This window comes from Rana temporaria, chromosome 1 (assembly GCF_905171775.1).
Source record: "Rana temporaria chromosome 1, aRanTem1.1, whole genome shotgun sequence".
In the NCBI taxonomy this organism is placed as follows: domain Eukaryota; kingdom Metazoa; phylum Chordata; class Amphibia; order Anura; family Ranidae; genus Rana; species Rana temporaria.
This window is the reverse complement of record NC_053489.1, coordinates 589482366-589497795: the sequence shown is the minus strand read 5'-3', so window position 1 is coordinate 589497795 and position 15430 is coordinate 589482366. Positions and strand designations below refer to the sequence as shown.

Genomic DNA, 15430 nt, shown 5'->3' with positions numbered 1-15430 from the left:
CTTCTCAACGTCCGCGTAGGGGTAGACTCCACCCATCAGTAACCTGAAAGATAAAACATATCATGATGGGGTGGGTAGGGTGGGAAGATAATCGCCTCCTGTCCTCATATAACTCAGATTTTCCGTCATGTTTACTAGGAAAATCCCGAATTATATATCAGACAGGAGGCTTCATATCTTGCATGTTTAAAGCTAACCACCTAATACAGTACATGCAATATATATATTTAGAGTATTGAGGAGGAGACATGGTTAGAGGGTCGGAAGTAATACTGTCTGAAAGTCGTTTCCGACGACCAGTCCGCCGCCAGTAGAAGGTCCGCGAGGGAACCCCCCGAGGTGACTACTTTGGTAGCCATAGCGCCCCTGGTGGAATGAGCTCCGAAAAGCGAGGTGTCGATCCCGGCCATTTCCATGGCCGATCTCACCCACCTGGCCAATGAAGCCGTGGAAACTGGGAGATGCGGCTTCACATAGGAAACCAGTAATTGACTCTGGTTTGTTGACCTTAGGGTCGCCGTCCGAGCTTCATAGTGCTGCAAACACCGAACCACACATATGTGTGGATGGTCAGGAAAAAAGGGGTAGAACACTGTATGGATCCCTGTTTTCGTACGGCGAACCACAGAGAACCGTACACCCTCCGGTGAAAAATGACGCCGGGAGATGTCTAATGCCCTAACATCTGAAACCCGTTTTATGGATATAAGGCATAAAAGGGTAGAAAGCTTGATAGAAAGGTTCTTCAACGAGAGGATATCATTTTCCCCCCAAGAAGTGAAGAGCCGTAACACCTGGGAGACATCCCATGTGGAATGATATCTAGGTCGGGGGGGGCGATTATATTTTACCCCCCGTAGTAGTCTGCAGATCAGTGGGTGTTTACCCACCGGTGCCGCTTCCACCGGACAATGATAGGCCGAGATGGCAGACCTGTATACATTCAGAGAGCTATAAGACTTGCCCGCCTCGTACGCGTCAGCTAAATAGTTCACTACGTCTGGTACAGGTGCATGAACGGCATCAATTTGCCGTTGATCACACCAGCGAACCCACAGGGTCCAGGCCGATCTGTATGCCGACCGAGTCCCTGGGGCCCAGGCCAAGGCGAGGAGGTCTCTAGCCGATTGTGAAAACGCGTTCTCAGAGACTCCGAGCCTGAGATCAACCACGCTAACAGGGGGAGGTTGCCATCTCTCAACAGAGGATGACAGCCCAGGTCGCGTTCGATAGGAGATGAGGTGAGAATGGGAGTAGACGGGGAAAGTCGATCGCCATTCCCAGGAGAAGAGGGAACCACGGTTGTGTCGGCCACCAGGGTGTGATCAACACAACCGTCGCCACCTGGGTCGCCACCTGAAGGAGCGTCCTGGTGAGCATGTTGAACGGGGGGAACGCATAGTGTGTCCCCCGCGCCCAAAATTGTCGGAATGCATCCACTGCCAATGCCTCTGGGTCCGGCCTCCAACTGTAAAAGCGGGGTAATTGCCGGTTGAGGCGAGAGGCAAACAGGTCTGTATGCAGAGGACCCCACAGAGTTTGCAGCGTCAAGAACACCGAACGATCCAGCGTCCAGTCGCTGGAATCCGTAAGGTAGCGTGAGTTCCAGTCTGCAACGGTGTTGGAAATCCCTGGCAGGTATTCCGCCATAGGGGTGGTATTGATGGAGAGGCAGAACTGCCAAAAGTCGGATGCGATATCCGCCAGGATCTTGGATTTCGTGCCTCCTAAGCGATTGACGTATTGCACTGCTGCAATATTGTCCATGCGTAGGAGTACACATTTGTTGGAGGTATGAGGGAGGAAACTTTTGACCGCGAAGTATGCAGCCAAAAGTTCCAAGGCATTGATGTGGAGGTGTGTTTCCTCCACGGACCATTTCCCACCGGTGGTGATTTGACCGCACCGGGCACCCCAACCCTGGCGACTCGCGTCTGACTCTATGATCACCTCCGGGTAGGAGTTGAAAATTGTCCTGCCGTTCCACTGGATGGCGTGGCGAAGCCACCATTGTAATTCCTCTATAGCGTCCGGGCTTAACGGGACCTCGTCCGCGTAACGTAGCCCTTGTCGTAAGTGGAGCGTTTTTAGTCTCTGTAAGGCGCGATAGTGTAAAGGAGCTGGGAAGATGGCTTGGATAGAGGCCGATAATAGGCCTACTATGCGAGCCAGCAAACGAAGGGAGACCTGACCCTTGCGTAATGTGGCCCTGATTTCCTTGCGAATCAGAGCCAGTTTCGCTTTCGGTAACAGAAGGAGAGCCTTGTTGGTATCCACAAGAAACCCTAGGAACTCCATCTCTTGAGAGGGTTCCAGGACTGATTTCTTGTAGTTGATGAGGAAGCCGAGTTCCCTCAACAAGGATACCGCCCATTGGCTGTGTAGAGAGACTAATGTTCTGGATCGTGCCATGATCAGCATGTCGTCCAGGTATATAATTAGGCGTACCCCCCTGCTCCTCAGGGCGGCAATTACCGGCTTGAGGAGTTTGGTGAAGCACCAAGGGGCTGATGACAAGCCGAATGGGAGGCAGGTGAACTGCCACATTCGGTCCTGCCACAGAAATTTTAGGAATGACTGAGATTCGTTGTGCATAGGAACCGTGAGGTACGCGTCTTTTAAATCTATTTTTATCAACCAGTCTCCTGGCCATAGGAGGTCGCGTAACAGGTGGATACCCTCCATCTTGAAATGGCGGTATGCCACATGCTGGTTGAGGTCTCTCAGGTTTATGACAGGGCGATGGCCGCCGTCTTTTTTCTTCACCAGGAAGATGTTGCTGATGAAACCGGGGGAGAGGGGGTCTACTTCCTGGACCGCTCCCTTGGCCAGGAGCTCTTTGAGTTCCTTGTCGATCAGTTCCATGTTTTGGGCCGAAAAATGGATAGGGGGGGGTATTACATTGAGGGTCGGTAGGGATAGGAATTCTATCCGATAACCCGTTACCGTCGATAGGATCCAAGAATCCGTCGAAATTTTTGACCAGGCATGGAAAAAATACATCAGTCTGCCCCCCACCCGTGTATGTGGAATTGAAGATGGAATAAAACTCACCGGTCGGTGGCCTAGACCTTGGAAATCCACGTCCTCCGCGTCCTCTCCAGGGACGTCCCCGTGGGGGGAAAAAGGGTGCGGGTTGAGCCATCGGCATGGCGTACGGCTGTGGAGCAGGAGTGTACTGCTGGATGGCAGGTCTCGAGTAGGGCCTGTATTGAACAGAGCGGCCGGTAGATCGCCCTCTGCCTCTACCGGCCTTCCCAAAAACCCGGCCGGGTTGGGACTTTCTCAGTGATGACTGTGTCTTGTCCAGGCTTGAAAAGAGACTTACAAATTTATTTATATTTTTAATGAGGTCGTCTCCGAAGAGAAGGCCTCCTGCCGATGGTCCCGGTTCATTCTCGGCCAGATGGCTGAGTTGAGGGTCCAGCTTCATCAGAATGGAGCGGCGGCGCTCCACTGAGCAAGTTGTATTAGCTGTGCCCAGCAGGCATATAGCGCGCTGGGCCCAGCCCCTGAGTTGTGTGAGGTCAACAGGTTGGGCTGATGAGGCCGCCTGTTCTGCCAAATTTAGTATTTTCGTGAGGGGGCCAAGGATATCCAGTATGCGATCCTGGATAACCTTGAAGGACCTTTCAATCCCTTTCTTTGCATATTTCCCGGATCTCGTCAAATATTTGAGCAGAACCGGGTCTATCTCAGGGGTGATAGCCACTTTGTTTGCCACATGTGGTCTGGGACATTCTGACCGCAGCTTGTTGCGGTTGACCCTATCCAAGGACCGTCTGGTCCATAATTCCAGATATTGGGCCACATGGGGGAGTGGGGCCCAATCCCCCGAACGCGGATGAGATATCTCGTCCGGATTAAATAATGATTGCCCTTGGGAGTCTACAATGGCGTTTTGTGGCAAGTCATTATTGGCGTCATGGTGGATCGCCGTAAACCCCGCATCCTCTTCATCGTCTGTGAGTGAATCCGAGGATTCGGCTCCATCAGACATTTCAGACTCGTCCTCGGACGTGTCATATGAGTCTGGTTTAATCCGCCTGGCGGATCTATGCCCTTTTGTTGTCTCCTTGGGGCCCAAGGGTCGAGTGTGGTCTGGGATGTGCGGGGTGTGGCAGGTCGGATTGGATCCTGCTTGGGGCACATTGTAAACTTCCCCTGCCGGGGAGTCGAAATGCACTGACAAGTGCTTAAGTTTTTGGGCAGCTTTGCCTTTAGTCGGGGGGCACCCCGAAGTGGATGGCACTGAGACAGAGCCTGTTGTATTAACTGCCAAGGCCGCCTGAATGGACTTGGTAATGAGTTCTTGTATAAGATTTGTGGATAACAGATGCGATGCATCCAAATCCACCACTTCATTGCCCAGGCCTGAGCCATTGCCCTCGGTAGCCATAATATCTAAATTTGGAATGTTAGTACCAATAATCCCTGTCAGGGATAAATCACTGACAGGCAAGTAGTGACACTTTTAAAATTATAATTTGTTTTGGCTGTTGCAGGGTCAAGTATTGCCCAGCGGATCCCCCCCTAGTCTGCCCGAGTACCTGACCGAGATTGCGGTTCTGATTGAGGTTCTGCGGCAGTGGAGGGAAAGAAAAGTAGACAGCCAGTCCCCAGCGCGCTCCTGCTCCTTCCGACCGTTGCTCTGAGGTGGAAGGAGATGCAGGGAATCGCGCCTCACGAACGCGGCCGTAATCTCGCGAGATTACGGCCGTTGGATCTGATAGGATGTCAGGTGCAGGGAGGCGTGCCGAGGAACAGCGTCTCTCGGCCGCGCCCCTCCACAAGGGAAAGCGCGCGAAGTGCGGTGTGAGGGTGAGAGAGAGGAAACTGAGGGGATGACAAATGGCTTCTGACAGGAGAAGGAAAAAGAGAGCTCTAGCGCTGGGGAACCAGATAAACGGCGCAGTGCGTTAATCCAGTCAGAAAGTTGTTAAGCTGAAGTCATTATAACATAAACCTATTACATTATTATAAAGTACAGCGTATTATAAAATACAGTAAAGACATTAACAGAAACATGGATGGTACTTATCTTAGCCATGAGCAGAAATAAAGAGGGGGAGGAGATCCAGACAGCCCCTTATATAGACACTATGACAGGGGGGAGGGGCCCCCGGGGGCTGCTGGGTATTGTAGTCCTATGAAGAATTTTTTCTCTGTATTAAATGAATAGCTGTTACCTTTTCTGCTATGAGCATTAAAAAGAAAGTTTAATGCAAGATATGAAGCCTCCTGTCTGATATATAATTAGGTATTATGAGCCCTAATGGAAGACAGATAGGATGGAGATAAAAGAGAAGCCCCAAGCTACATTCACATGGGCGATGGCATGTGGATAGTTTGCTGCCAATAATCTACTGGCCTCTGCTATTGGGTCATTTAATTGTAGCCTAAGTTCTCTTAGAAAAGCAAGGGTAGTTTTAAAGCAAATACCATACAAAGAAATTAACGTTATAAATGTTGGGTCAGATTCACGATGGACTTACTACGGCGTATCTCCACGTACGCCGTCGTAAGTCCGAATCCGAGCCATCATATCTATGAGCCTGATTCTTAGAATCAGGTACGCATAGATTTGGCCAAGATACGAGCGGCGTAAGTCTCCTACGCCGTCTTATCTTGGGTGCAATATTTACGCTGGCCGCAAGGGGCGCTTCCGTAGATTTACACGTGGCTGTGCGTAGGTTACGTTCACGTCACAGGCATTGAGCCGGCGTAACATAGGGAAAAAATGTTACGTGATACTGAGCATGCACGCGCGTCTTTAAGTCTTTAAGCGCGTCATTTACGTGGGGTCACGATTGATTTACATACAACACGCCCACCTCTTCCACATTTGAATTAGGCGGGCTTACGCCGGCCAATTTACGCTACGCCGCTGCAACTTACGGAGCAAGTGCTTTGTGAATACTGCACTTGCCCGTCTAAGTTGCGGAGGCGTAGCGAAAATAAGATACGCTACGCCGGAACAAAGATACGCGCTCCTACGTGGATCTGGCCCGTTGTTTCCAAACAGTGCGTAACCTCCAAAAATACAACTTTTTATGTTTATTTTATCAAACAAATGGAATTGGATGTTCCGCCTCTCCTCTATCGTCAGTCAGTAATTCCTGTTCTAAAGATATTGGGCCATATTCTTATAGAAGTTACGATGGAGTATCTCAGGATACTCCATCGTATCTCCCTTTTCTTTATCGTACATCACGGGACACAGAGCGGCATTCATTACTATATGGGTTATATGGAGTACCTTCAGGTGTAGACACTGGCAATCTCAAACAGGAAATGCCCCTCCCTATATAACCCCCTCCCATAGGAGGAGTACCTCAGTTTTTACGCCAGTGTCTTAGGTGTTAGTCATGGTTTAGCTTGCCTCCGCATCCTTGGGATTAGGTGAGCTACCGGTTCTGTCCAAAAAAGCCTCAGCGCTAAAGTGGTCAGTAACCGGACCCCAAACCCTTGGGGTATAGCCCATAATGTTTTTCTTTTTAGAGAGCTGGACCCTGGGCCCAGAACTTAGAAACCTTTGGGTACCTAAAGTTTTCTGTTGCCAGGGTGCTATATGGGCCCAGGACAGTGGATCCTTCATAGGAACCCAGGGCCTGAAGGTCTAGACATCCCCACGGAGATGGGGGAAGATTGGGCCTCTTGCTTGGCAAAGTCCTGCGGCATGGAGCAGGTAAGTGAGGGGAAAACTTGCGGAACTTGGTTCTTAGCAGGTTTTTTTCTGGGGGGTCACAGGGGACATGCCTAAAGTTATGCACTGCATCTGGCAAACTAGTCACATATCATAAAGATAGGATGGCTCTCTATGTATTATTCCCCATAAGATGTGACCTCCCTTGTAGTGTTGGAAAAGCATTGAGTGGGGCCTGTGTTATATAAAAATATATGTGTGTGTCAGAGAGCTTTGCTTACCTGCAGGCCTCCAGGCGATGCTCCATTCAGTCTTCCTCCTCAGAGCCTGCAAGCAGGCAAAACGCTGACCTCCTCATGGTTCCAGGCTGCAGGCTGCAGTTTGCTGGAACAGAGAGGTCCCTTCCTCCCAAAATCCCCCCCCCCTCCCCCTGTCGGGAGGGGCATTTCCTGTTTGAGGTTGCTGGGGGGGAAGGGCGGGTCAGTGGCTTAAAGGAAGGGGCGGCCCTTCCTTGTTTGTTCCATCAATACTTTGGAACTGAGGAGAAAGACCAGAGCGGCAGCACGGGGCGCCGAGGACACACAGTGGCCAGAAAGGATATTGCAGTCTTCAGAGGACTGTTTTGTCAAGCCTAGAAATAGGCTGTTTCTTTTCCATCTCATAGTTTTTCTTTGCAATACTACTCAGGGGGACAGAATGTTTTTTCTTTCCTGGATTTGAAACAAAAACGAAAAAAAAAAAAAAAAAAAAAAGTCATCTAGGGGAGAGGAAGCATTTTTTTATCCCCCAAACAGGTGTTTGGACAATTAACTTTTATAGTTCCAAATACCAATAGGTAGCAGGTGTACCTCGGTATTGTACCATGGTATGCCGCTGTTTTCCCTACAGGGAGCCTTGGGGCCATCGGGATCTGGGGCTGGAGCTGACGCGGGTCAGTCCAACCCTAAGATGGTCACGGAGGAGGTATTACTCACCTCTTTAAAAGAGATGCAGAAAAGCATGGGAAAAATGATATCCGCAGCTATGCGGGGCAGTAAGCGGAATAGATCTCCGTCGCCCGAGCGCGGACCCTCAGAAGAGGAGGTCCTTTCCTCAGGGGAATTGGACGACCTCTTGGACACGGACCAAGTAGGTTCAGGGATCGAAGACCCGGATACAGAGGAGTCTGGGGCAGTCTCCCTGAGGGAGAGCTGGTGGATTCAAGGATTGTCGGACTTGGTCCATAGGACATTCAACTTGCCAGTACCAGATCTCCAGGTATCGACGGTTTCAGCTTTGGGCTCACTGAGGGCGCCTCAAAGCAATGCTGTGTTTCCGATCCATCCTCTATTAGAGGGAATTTTGTTCCAAGATTGGAACAAGCCAGATAAGATCTTCTTACCACCTAAAAGGTTCTCTGTCCTATATCCTATGGAAGAAAATTTTTCCAAAAGATGGGCTACTCCTGCAGTGGACGCAGCCATCTCATGTGTTAACAGATCGTTAACATGCCCTGTAGAAAACATACAGGTGTTCAAGGATCCAGTTGATAAGCGCTTGGAAGCACTACTTAAGAACTCCTTCACTACTGCAGGGGCAGTAGTACAGCCAGCTGTGGCTGCGATTGGGGTCGCTCAAGCATTATCGGATCAATTTAAGCAGATGCTTAAACTTATTCCGGCCCAGCAGGCAGAAAAATTTTCGGATGTCCCTAAGGCCATATGTTTTACGGTAGACGCAATCAAGGATTCTATCCAGCAAGCGTCACGTTTATCGTTATCCCTTATCCATATGAGAAGACTCTTATGGTTAAAAAGCTGGGAGGCTGAGCCCCCATGCAAGAAGCTCCTGGTAGGGTTCCCCTTCCATGGAGGACGACTCTTCGGAGAAGACCTAGATAAATACATTCAGACCATTTCAAACGGCAAGAGTACTCTCTTGCCAACTAAGAAGAAGGTTCAGGGACCTGCGTTTAAACGACAGTATTCCCCTGGGCAGGGGCCCTCTAATGCCAAGCAGTATCGACGGCCTCCTGCAAAAGCAAACTTCGGCTTCAACAGCAGATCACAAGGACAGGCTGTTAGAGGCAAAAGGCAGTGGTTTCGCAAACCAGCAAAACCAGCCCCCAAGCCAACCTTATGAAGGGGCGCCCCCACCCACGAAGGTGGGGGGAAGGCTGCGACTCTTTTCAGAGATTTGGGAAGCCAGCATTCCCGACGAGTGGGTACGGTCTTCCGTGGCCACAGGCTACAAATTAGATTTCCTAAGGTTTCCTCCTCCTCATTTCCAGAAGTCGAGGATTCCAAACGATCCGGAAAAGGGAGCCGCATTAAGATCGGCATTAGATCATCTACTTTCCCAGGAAGTAATAGTAGAGGTACCAGTCCTGGAACAGGGGCTGGGTTTCTACTCCAACCTATTCATCATCCCAAAATCCAATGGAGATGTCAGGCCAATTTTGGACCTAAAGATGGTAAATGCATATCTAAAGATCCGCTCATTTCGGATGGAATCCGTGCGGTCAGCAGCTGCCACACTCCAGAAGGACGACTTCATGGCGTCCATAGACATAAAGGATGCCTACCTTCATGTTCCAATTTATCAGCCACATCAAAGATATCTACGCTTCATGGTGGCTTCGCGTCACTTCCAATTCGTGGCGCTTCCCTTCGGGTTGGCTACGGCCCCCCGGGTGTTCACGAAGGTCCTAGCTCCAATCCTAGCCAAACTAAGGATCCAAGGGGTCACGATCCTAGCATACCTGGACGACCTCCTAGTCATAGATCACTCGTCTCCCGGCTTGGAGCGAGCAGTGGCCCTCACGGTCCAATACCTCGAGAGGTTCGGCTGGGTCCTAAATCGAGAAAAGTCAGCTTTCCAGCCCACAAAGCAGTTGGAATATCTCGGCATGAGATTAGACACAGAACAACAAGGAGTGTTCCTACCTCTGAGGAAGGTAAAAGCCATCAAGGAATTAATCCTACTGGTTCTAAGCAAGAAAGAACCGACTATTCGCCTATGTATGAGGTTACTAGGCAAGATGGTGGCCACATTCGAGGCGGTATCATACGCCCAGAGCCACACTCGCATCCTGCAGGCAGCCATCCTGTCAGCATGGAGCAGAAGGCCACAGGCCTTGGATATCCCGTTGCCGCTCTCATCAAGAGTCCGACAAAGTCTGTGTTGGTGGTTAGACCCTCAGAATCTACTGAAGGGGAGGTCTTTCAGCCCAGTGGCTTGGAAGATAGTGACCACAGACGCCAGCCTGACGGGCTGGGGAGCAATTTTGGATGGTTGCACTCGCCAAGGTACTTGGGCAAAGCCAGAGAAGCAGTTGCCCATCAACATCTTGGAGCTCAGAGCTGCTCGACTAGCCCTCAGGGCTTGGACGTCAAAATTGCAGGGGTTCCCGGTGAGAATTCAATCAGACAATGCCACGGCCGTGGCACACATAAATCACCAAGGGGGAACCAGGAGTCAAGCCGCTCAGAGAGAGGTGAGCTTGATTCTTCTATGGGCAGAGGCTCATGTGCCCTGCATATCGGCAATATTCATTCCAGGAGTGGACAACTTTCAGGCGGACTTCTTAAGCCGCCAGACTCTATGGCCGGGGGAATGGTCTCTGCATCCACTAGTCTTTCAAGCACTCTGCCAAAGATGGGGAGTGCCGGACGTGGATATCATGGCATCGAGACTCAACAAGAAACTAGACAGGTTCATGTCCCGCTCAAGGGATCCGATGGCCTGCGGAACCGATGCGTTGGTTTGCCCTTGGCATCAGTTCAAACTTCTTTATGCGTTTCCCCCGCTCCAGTTACTACCCCGCCTGCTGCGCAGGATCCGGGTGGAGCACATACCAGTCATCCTGGTAGCTCCAGCATGGCCCAGAAGGGCATGGTACTCACTAATCTTAAGGATGGTAGTGGGAGACCCTTGGACTCTTCCTCTACGGCCAGACCTGCTATCGCAAGGTCCGATCCTCCACCCTGCCTTACGGCATCTAAATTTGACGGCCTGGAAGCTGAATCCCTGATTCTCAGGGGTAGAGGTCTGTCTCAGAAAGTAATCTCTACCCTAATCAGAGCCAGGAAACCGGTCTCTAGGGTGATTTATTACAGGGTCTGGAAGGCCTATGTAGGCTGGTGTGAGTCCAAGCGATGGCTTTCTCGCAAATTTACCATCGATAGAGTATTAAGTTTTCTCCAGCTAGGAGTGGATAAAGGATTGGCATTAAGCACAATCAAAGGACAGATTTCTGCTCTGTCAGTGTGGTTTCAGCGGCCGCTGGCCACCCACTCGCTGGTTAAGACCTTCCTTCAAGGGGTCTTACGTATTAGACCTCCAGTTAAATCCCCGCTTTGTCCGTGGGATTTAAATCTTGTTCTGTCAAGTTTACAGAAACAACCGTTTGAGCCGTTGGCTGATATTCCTTTGGTTCTACTGACAAGGAAGTTAGTATTTTTGGTTGCCATAGTTTCCGCAAGAAGAGTTTCGGAGCTGGCAGCCTTATCCTGTAAGGAACCATATCTTGTTTTTCATAAGGACAGGGTCGTTCTCCGCCCTCATCCTTCCTTCCTTTCCGAAGGTCATATCCAGTTTTCATTTGAACCAGGATTTGGTATTACCATCCTTCTTCCCTAAACCTACTTCCAGAAAGGAAGGGTTGCTGCATACCTTGGATATTGTCAGGGCCATGAAGGCCTATCTTAAAGCTACAAAGAAGATCCGGAAGACAGATGTGCTGTTCATTCTACCGGATGGGCCCAAGAAGGGGCAGGCAGCTGCAAAGTCCACCATTTCTAGGTGGATTAAGCAATTAATCACTCAGGCCTACGGCTTGAAAGGGTTGCCTCCTCCAGTATCATTAAAGGCTCATTCTACTAGAGCCATGGGCGCCTCCTGGGCAGCACACCACCAGATCTCTATGGCTCAAGTTTGCAAGGCGGCAACCTGGTCTTCTGTCCACACGTTTACAAAATTCTACAAGTTGGACGTAAGAAGGAATACTGATACTGCCTTCGGGCAGGCAGTGCTGCAGGCTGCAGTTTGAGACCCTCGGATTCCGGGGGCTCCTCTTGTTCGAGTTAAATTTAAAAATTTTATTTTTCTCAACTTGGATTTATTATGATTTGAGTATATCTCTAAATTAAATCCTTTTGTCTTGGAGATGTTCTCCCTCCCCTCATTGTAAGCATTGCTTTGGGACATCCCATATAGTAATGAATGCCGCTCTGTGTCCCGTGATGTACGATAAAGAAAAAGAGATTTTTAATACAGCTTACCTGTAAAATCTTTTTCTTGGAGTACATCACGGGACACAGAGCTCCCACCCCTCTTTTTTGAGGACCATTTTGGGAGGCATACTGCTTGCTACAAAACTGAGGTACTCCTCCTATGGGAGGGGGTTATATAGGGAGGGGCATTTCCTGTTTGAGATTGCCAGTGTCTACACCTGAAGGTACTCCATATAACCCATATAGTAATGAATGCCGCTCTGTGTCCCGTGATGTACTCCAAGAAAAAGATTTTACAGGTAAGCTGTATTAAAAATCTCTTTTTTTGGCCCGTGTATCTATGCGACTGATTCTTAGAATCATTTTCGCATAGATACACTTAAGATCCGCCATCTATAAGTCACATACACTGGCGGATCTTAAATGTAATGACGCCGGCCGCCGCTAGATGGCATTTATGTGAAGGACTCATTTGCGTATGCAAATGATCCTTCTACGCCGATTCCCGAACGAGTTTGCGCCGCGTAACCGCCGCTAACGTCGTTTGCGTAAGCGGAAATTTTGTCCTGCTATTATGAGGAGTAAATTTTCGCAAGTCCCACGTAGGCCATGTTGCGGATGGTGTCGGGTCCGCGTCGTGTTTTTTCGTCGGGTACGTCATTTCCGTAAGTCGTTCTTGAATACGACTTTACGTCAATGACGCACACGTCGGCGTCATTGACGTTTTCCGCTGAGAACTGGAGCATGCGCAGTGGGCTTTTTGAAGCCCGGCGCATGCGCAGTTCATTAGAATCGGGGGTGCGCTTAATTTGAATACAAGCTGCCCCCTTGGAGATCCGCCAGGCTACGCCGGGGCATTTACACTCCGCCGTCCCAACTTATGGAGCAAGTGTTTGGGGAATACAACACTTGCTCCTGTAAGTTGGGACAGCGGAGTGTAAGTGCCTTAAGTGCAGCCCGCGGATTTTTAGAGAGAATATGGGCCATAGAAGTGGCTTTTGTGCAAAGCTGGTTTAGAGCTTCTCTGTGAAAGATAACATGAGGATCAGTGAATTGTTTCTGCTGTTAAACCATCTGGTAGATGGTCTGCTGGGTCTGCTTGATCACCAATATGCAGGAAAAATGTAGAGACTTGGCAATAGAAATGGCTATAAAGAAGAGAGTCTATGCCATTCTTTAGGTCTGATGTATTAATAATGGAACTCAGAATTGGACTGGTAAATCAACCAGTCGATATTAAAGTTACCGTAAAGAGACTCTAGGGGGTTATTTACGAAAAGGAAAATCCACTTTGCACTACAAGTGCACTGCAAGTGCCCTTGGAAGTGCAGTTGCTGTAGATCTTAAATGAGGGGAAGCTCTGCTGATTTTATAATCCAATCATGTGCAAGCTAAAATGCTGTTGTTTTTTATTTTCCTTGCATGTCCCCCTCAGATCTACAGCGACTTTTAGCGCACTTTAAAGTACACTTGCAGTGCATTTGTAGTGCAAAGTGGATTTGCCTTTTGTAAATAACTCCCTCTGTATTTTTTTATAAGCAGCAGAAGGCATGTGTCCTAGAGTATGTCCAACGGTGACTTTTAAGCCTGTAAATCTGGCGTGCTTTATCATATAAACAATGACTTACGTTAGGAAATGAACAAGCACTTTCACTAAATGTCAGTTTAAATCCGGGGTGGTCTAGAGTCTTTGGGGAAAGGCAAAATGGTGCCAGTACCTGGCCCATGCATTATAGCAGCAGAAAGATAATAACATTGTGTTGCTACTATGCATGCATGGTAGCATTGGTGTTTAAATGTAAGCCACCACCATTCCCAACAGCCATGCCCATTGGGAGGCAAATCCAGAATGGTCCTTGCAGCAGGTTATTCTGTCTTGCAATAGAACATGACATTCTTATTTCTGGCTCTGTCATTTCATACCACCTCCCTACTCCCCAACTTCTGCTGGGGCTTACAAATGCACTGTCATCTCCGGCCTTGCAGCTCACACTGATAATTACCCCCCCAACACACAGCCTCTGCTGCTAGTCCGTAGGCCTGCATCTGGAGTTGTAGCTGACAGCTACTTGTGGAGGAGCCTCCAACCATCCAGCCCTCCTTTCATCACCACTGCTCCAGCAGGATAACCACCACCCCTGCCCAGGGGTGTATTTAGGTTTTGTGCTGCCCTATGCCTGACTAAACTCGTGCACCCCCTAATTTAAATATGACCCACCCCTTCCTGTCAAGGCCACACCCCTTGAATTTTAAGACCCACCCTGACATTTTCAAGTGGGGACACTAGTTCTGATGGCCTGGGGGCAGGGGGGGCAATGGATTCCCTTAATTTGCATATATTTCCTCTCACTTCCTGTTTGGCTATGGGACAGGAAGTGAAGGGAGATCTCTACAATGGGACAGGGATGGTAAAAAATTAAAAGCGACGCCCCCCCCCCCCCCCAACAGTTGCAGAATGCCAATTGCCCACATTCTGGAAGCAGTGCGGCCGATTTATGGGGGCGCTAAACTAATTTGCCCAACAGTGTAGCGCAAGCCGGCGGGGACACTGTCCGTGCTGCCCCCCTGCAAAGTGCTGCCCTAGGCCTGGGCCTTGTTGGCCTAGGCCAGGATACAGCATTGCCCCTGCCACCACTGTGCCTGCTCTCCCAATGATAATGATAAAATATGCACTCACCAAAATACATTACCCTGTCCCTTTTAAGAAATTTATTTTAACTAGCTAAAAGTGATCAAAAAGTAATAAAAATAAATTTACAGTTTCAAGAACATGATGAAACATGCCTTGCTGGAGTGGCTCGTATGTCAATCCGAATGGGAGACATCCGACGTGGAGTCAACCAGGCTATCAAACACCCCAGCAGGTTGCTGAAGAAAGATTGTGGAGCCATTCTGGAAAGTATGAAGGTATGTTATCTGTTTTACTATTACATGGTTAGGCTACTCAGTAGTAGTATTTAATTCATAGAAGAAGTCTAATGGGCTGAATTAGCCTCTGGTTTCTTATCATTTTGATTACTCAAAAGGCAGGAACACCTTAACATAGTTCCTGGTTCTGTTCCCACCCAGCTTAAGCTGGCCATACACTATACCATTTTCTCATTCAATTTTATTTAGATTGACCTTCAACTGTGTAGTTCAAGGGCCTGTCTGATTGCATACACATTGAAAGTGTTTAGATTTGACCTTATATTATATGGTTTTGGAAAATTGTATAATGTATTGCCAGCCTTTGATTCAATCTCATTCTGATAAACCAGGGTTGATCTTAAATCTGGTCATACATTGTCAGATTTCTCTAATTCGACCTTGCAATCTCAATTTAAGAAATCTATTGATTTCCTTATCCATGCTAAAAGGAGTACATGAACAGTGCTGCACCTGGCTGGATGCATGCATTGTTCTACAAACAATTTTCCACCAAGCGTCTTCAATTTTCACATTAAAGGGGTTGTTAATGATATTTTTTTCCCTAAATAGCTTCCTTTACCTTGGTGCAGTCCTACTTCATTTACCTCATCCTTCAATTTTGCTTTTAAATGTCCGTATTTCTTCTGAGAAATGCTCACTT

General features: G+C 48.8%; 1 protein-coding gene across 1 annotated transcript in view; it reads left to right on the top strand.

Moving 5' to 3' along the window:
• Positions 1-15430, top strand: part of WDR19 (WD repeat domain 19) — a 93971-nt gene that overhangs the window by 55128 nt on the left and 23413 nt on the right. Inside the window, exon 22 of the mRNA XM_040335125.1 lies at positions 14620-14766. Coding sequence (XP_040191059.1) covers positions 14620-14766 — 147 coding nt within the window. The remainder of the gene's footprint in view (positions 1-14619; positions 14767-15430) is intronic.